This window comes from Chaetura pelagica, unplaced genomic scaffold (genome assembly GCF_000747805.2).
Source record: "Chaetura pelagica isolate M959 unplaced genomic scaffold, ChaPel_1.0 scaffold356, whole genome shotgun sequence".
In the NCBI taxonomy this organism is placed as follows: domain Eukaryota; kingdom Metazoa; phylum Chordata; class Aves; order Apodiformes; family Apodidae; genus Chaetura; species Chaetura pelagica.
Genome location: NW_009953964.1, coordinates 6934771 through 6940236, shown reverse-complemented (window position 1 = coordinate 6940236; position 5466 = coordinate 6934771). Strand labels below are relative to the sequence as shown.

The 5466-nt window shown below is 56.4% G+C and overlaps 1 protein-coding gene across 1 annotated transcript in view; it reads left to right on the top strand.

Annotated features, from left to right (window-relative positions):
• Nucleotides 1-180: 180 nt before the first annotated feature.
• Nucleotides 181-5466, top strand: part of CDHR2 (cadherin-related family member 2) — a 17684-nt gene continuing 12398 nt past the window's right edge. Inside the window, exon 1 of the mRNA XM_010002105.1 lies at nt 181-244. Coding sequence (XP_010000407.1) covers nt 181-244 — 64 coding nt within the window. The remainder of the gene's footprint in view (nt 245-5466) is intronic.

Below are 5466 nucleotides of genomic sequence, written 5' to 3'. Positions count from 1 at the left end.
CCCCTCTCCCCCCAGCCTCTCCGTCAAGTCCAAGGAAAGGAAAAGGCACCAGATCCTTCTCTCCCCAGTGCCTGGAAAATAAGTGGGAAGAAATCAGGACCAAGTACACAGAAGCTCTCAGAGGGTGGGCAGCAGTAGTGTCCCCACCTTACCCAAGAGCCAACACAAACACCAGGGGATATGGAACACCCCAACATCAGCAGGTACCGCAGGGTGAAGTGCTTCTTTGCTGGGGACACTGGGGGTGAGGAGCCCCACCCAGGAGGAGCCTAGTTCGCAGGCTGCGGAGGCAGGACGCCTCTGCCGGATCACACCACCCACTCACACCCCCGGACTGACAGCACTCCCATCAAACGCCTCCAGCCACACACACGTGGAGGATGCTGACATGAGGAGCGAGTCGCTGCGGAACCGATAACGCCCGGTTTCCTGTCTCTCCCACGTGGATTCTCTGATGTCTAATAGCAAGGCTGAGCTGCACTGCAGAGGGAAAACTAGCAGCACCCTCCTCCCCAACAGCCAGAGCCTGTAGCAAGCCACAACCTTAGAGAAAACTACCACACCTGCTACCTACCACAACTGACACCATCCAGCAAGTTCAAGGTGGAGAGAAGACTTGCAAATAAACAGTAAGCTTACACAAGCCTTCATTTCCTCAGAAAAGGATATTTAGTGCACAGAGGTATCTCCAGCTTCCTTTGTTTGCTCTAGAAACACTGACATGACCTGAACAGCATGACCAGGAGGCTGCTGGTGCAACAGCCAGGTCCAGCTCAGGTACCTCTGTAGCTGGTACAAGCTGGCATCTAGCATGGGCTGTGTCCTCCAGACTTCGGGGTGGAATCTTCTCTCCTGGGCAGAAACACTTTGAACCATGCTCACCTCTGTCTAGCCTGGCATTCTACAGCAGCCAGTTGCACAGCTCAGTTGCATATGGGTGGGGGAAGAAGAACAAATGTCACCATGTTTGTCCCCATCCTGCTGCCTGAGCAGGCTTCTCGGTCCTCCCCTTCCTTCCTACCATGAGACACCACAGTTCAGGACTCTCTACTCCTCTGTCCTGCACATACTAGGTCTCCTTCAGACAGCTCTTTCCTAAAACAGACCAAATCTCTCTTTGGACAGAGCCAGCCCAGGGAGCAGGGATTCAGCCCCTCTCCCTAAACCCACACAGCATCCCTGGGGGTTCCCAGCTCACCTGCTACCTCTCCACAGGCATCCTTACAAGACCAGCCCGCTCCCTGCGTTCTGCCAACAGTGTTAACAGTGTCAGCCAAGCGAGTGGCCAAGGGCAGAGGGGCCTGGGCTCCAGACACCTTCCCCACCGAGCTGGCTGGGCTCAGGCTGGATCCCTCAGCCCCCGCTGCTCTTCTGCCAGCGCGCAGGAGGCAGAGCAGAGTGGCCCTGTCTGGCGTTGCAGCTCCAGCCAAAGGACACGAGCAGAGCCGGGAGCTGGTGGACAGCAAAGAGCAATTTCGTTAGTGCTCAGCAAAGCAAAGTGTCTCTTGAAAGCCCTAGTGACAGTCAGGAAGTTGGGTTGGGTGTTTTGTTTTGCATTTTAAGAAGCCTGCAGGGACACGGGCAACCTGCAACGATCATTTTCAGATAGGAGCTCAAGAGAAACTCACGGTTTTCAGCAACCATTTACCCTCCTTTGTCCTTGATTTAAAATTTGCCAGGAGGCTGCTGACAAGAGGCACTGAAACAGGCAGTGACCACTGCCTTAAGTGCAAAGGAGGTTTGCTGCAACACCTCCCCAGTACATCACTCACAGAGAACCCCACACCAGTGCCTGGGGATGGTTTTAAGAGCAAAAACATGACTTCCAAGCTGACAGCCCCTGCGCACAAAGAGCGACTGTGCAGTGACAACAGAGCAGCCTGGGGCACAGGAGCTGGCTGACCTCTGCTACAGCTCTTGACGGCAGATTTTTATTGTTCACCACTTTCTCGAAGCACAGGCATGGAGAGAAAAGCAACTAAGACACTCGGCTCAAAATGCAAACGCAGGCAGGGAGCTCCACCAGCACAGCAGGGAAAAGACAACCTGCCAGAGGGACTGCAGCTCAGCACTGCCAGGCTGGGGGAAGGAAGGACCAGAGCAAGGGCCATCCCTCCCAGCAGTGACAGCAAGAGGTGCTGGAGCCCTCGGTCACCACCACACAGGCTTTCCGATAGGAAGCTGCTCCTAGCACGCAGCACAGCAGGCCAGTTCTCCACTCTGCACGGTCAAGCTGAAATCCCTCATCTTGCTTTCCAGGGTAGCCAAAGAAAGCACACAGCTACAGCTTTGCAGCCAGCGAGGCCAGGTCTCCAGGGATTGGGCTGCAGCTGGAAAATAATACTCCCAAGGCCTGTCAGGAGCGCTGCTTGCTGGGGACACTGCTCGCCTCACCCTCTGCCATGCACGCAGCAAAGTGGGGAGCCCTCTCAAAACACCCCACTCCAGAAAACCCACATATCCTATTGGACATGGGGCTCCATGGGCTGCTCGTGCCCTCAGGGACACAGCTCCTGCTCTGAAAGGCTGAGGTGTGAAGGATAAGCACACTGAGGTGGTTCTGCTGCCGAGAGAGTTGGCAGGCTGGCTTCTCCCAGCACCCTTGCAAGCTGTCAGTACAGATCCACGCTGCTCCTCAGCAGAACTGGCCTGTCCTGGAGAGCCACACAACATGCAATGACTGCAGGACTCGGGGCCAGGCTCTCCCAGGTTCCTACCAGGCCAATGTCACGGGGCCCTGGGGAGGGCTCCCCAGCACCAGCAGCTTCCTCAGACATTTTAGTAGTCTCTGACAGATGAAACTAGCACCCTATGCTGCACCTGCCTGGTGGGTATGCAAATCCCTCCCCCAACCATTCACCTAAGCAGTGCAGGTGACAAACCACAATTCTCCAGCTTGCCCTGAGCAGGGAGCCAAGGGATGGTGGGGAAAATGCCATGCACCGGCCCCTCAATTCAGAGGCGAAAAAACAAAAGCATCAAAAAGCTCCATGGTTTTCTGCCAAAAACCATTGCTGCTCACCACCAGCTGCCCAGCCACCAGCTCCCCAGCCGTGGCCCGCAGCTGGCCTCACGTGATGGTGAAGTGGATGCACACAGTAGGAGTGGCTGTAGTGACAGCGTTACAGCCTCTGTCCGACACACAGCTAAGCCCAGCAAATCCCAACGCTCTGCAGCTCTCATTTACAAACCCCACACGCTCTGCACAGGTACGCAGGCTTCAGCCAGAGCTCGGTGACTGTGGCCGCAGGGAAAAAACACCTGGAGGGAGACAGTTTAGTGAGCACGGGGTTTCAGAACTCTCTGATGTCCACCAGCGCAAGGATGGGCCTGCACAAAGGACAGGGAGAGCTCTTCTTACACCAGCCCCCATTCAGGCTGGAAGCCCACCTCCCTAGAGCCAGCTCTGCTGCTATTTCAGCACAGATATTCCCACTGAGGAAGCAGTCCTGGCAGGACAAAGCAGGACTTTGTCCCATCCTGCTTCAGTCCCTGCAGCTGCCCTGGAGTGTCAGGACTTCACTAGCTCTGCACACACCTGGAAGAAGTGCTGTGAGCCAAAGCCCAGGCCCTACCTACTGGTTGTTATTTCATTCCTCTAACAGGTCCATAAACCAGGGATAATTAAATCTCCCCTAAACTCTCTTCCATTTAAAATAAAAATCTATAGTCCCTATTTCATTAGCTGGCTCTGGGTTTTACAGCTTGATCAATTCCCCTCGCAGAGCCCTGGTCCCAGGCAGGCAGTCACAAACACACAGCGGGCAGCTTCCACGCTGAAAATCAATGGGGACTCACAAAGTCTCTTCTCCCCGTTCTTTGTTCCTCACTCACTAAGGGGGAGCCACACGGAGTGGCAGGTAGGGACAGCATGTTTCACAGCTCAAGGGAACTGTCACTGCCATGCATGGCTTCAGAGGCCAGATTTAGCGCCTAGCAAGAGCAGAGGCAGCAGCAACGCTCCCCCTTCAGCAAAGGGAGAGCTCAGCATGGGGCCCCAAAAACACAGCCACAACACCAAAGGCAAGACAGCCCAGCACGCAGACAGGGTGACACCTCTCCATGCATTCCAAGGTGAAGGGGGACAAGGCTCAGCTCTCAGAGCCAACAGCTGGAGTCAGAGCACTCCATAAGCACCAACTGAGAACCAAGAGCAGCCACCACCACTCTGACCTCCCTGTGCACCAAGAGGAAGAGACTCATCGTGAGACCCAAGTGCATGGACTCCCCATTTTGGGCCCTTCCTGGCCCTCTGCTGCTGCCCTGCCACACACCACCTTCCCTCCCCAAGTGTGCCAGGCCAGTGGCTGGGACAGCCAGGGCTCCAGATGGCTCTTGCCACCCCTGAATGCATCTCCCTTCACTGCTGCAGGGAGCTACCAGCCCCTGGCAGCTGAAGGAGGGACCACAGCAGCAGCAAGAGCTGCACAGACGGAGAATGGGCACGGAGCAGAGATCTGCAGGACCTTGGTGCCACCCAGCACCCATCAACATTATTTCCCTCTGCTCCAGGCATGCATCCCCTCTCCTCACCTTTGCCCAGACAAAAAGCAGCAAGATGTCACAGTCCCTGTCCTGCCAGTGCCAGGCTGTGCTGTGGAGGCAGCCCCAGTGAGCTCTACCCCAGCTGCACAACACCAGTGATGGACAAACCACACTGCCTAGGCCTGAACCCCAATCTCCACAAACAGGCCAGCCAGAGGACACTGGAGCAGGTCACTGGGACACAGGAAAAGCCACGTGTCAGCACACCCAACACCCAAAAAGGCTGGAGGGGACAAAGCCCTACCACCCCACCATGGCTGCTCACATGCCTGCGTGCAGGGGTGTGACACCAGAGTCCCTAACACACCTGGGTGGCTTCCACCTCACCTCCCACCCCAATACCTGCCCCAGCTCCACTCCTGCCCTGAGTGGAAGGACATAGAGGGGCCACAGTTCACCAGCTAAACCAAGCCCACCACCGGAGGGGTGTGACGCTCGGCCAGCCTCAAAACAAACACCCAAAGGTGACGAACAAAGGCACCAGGCAGCCACTCCGCATTAGCAGTATTTTTAGACACCGCTATGGAGCCGGCCTTATTATTTTCATTGCAACGTGCATAATTACCCACCATGCACTGCAGTGACATCAGACACAGCCTGCTCCCCTCCAACAGCCGGCAAAGCCGGCACCCACTCCTCCTCTCGGGGCCTCGGGGACTGACCTGTCCCTCCAGGCTTGCACTAGGGGGACTCGAGGTGCTGGGGAGTCAGAGCCAGCAGTGGAGCAGAAATGGGTGCAGGTGACAGAGGGCCTGAGCAAGGCAGTGACACAAGAGAGAGAAAGCAAGCACAGGGACAAGCTCCAGAGCTGCAGACACGCGTGGCCGGCTGTGTCAGAGCACGGGGCCGCTGCAGAGCTCATGGCAGAGAAGCCAGCACAAAACCAAGCCGTGCCAACAGCAAGTGCGTCCCTTGCATGCA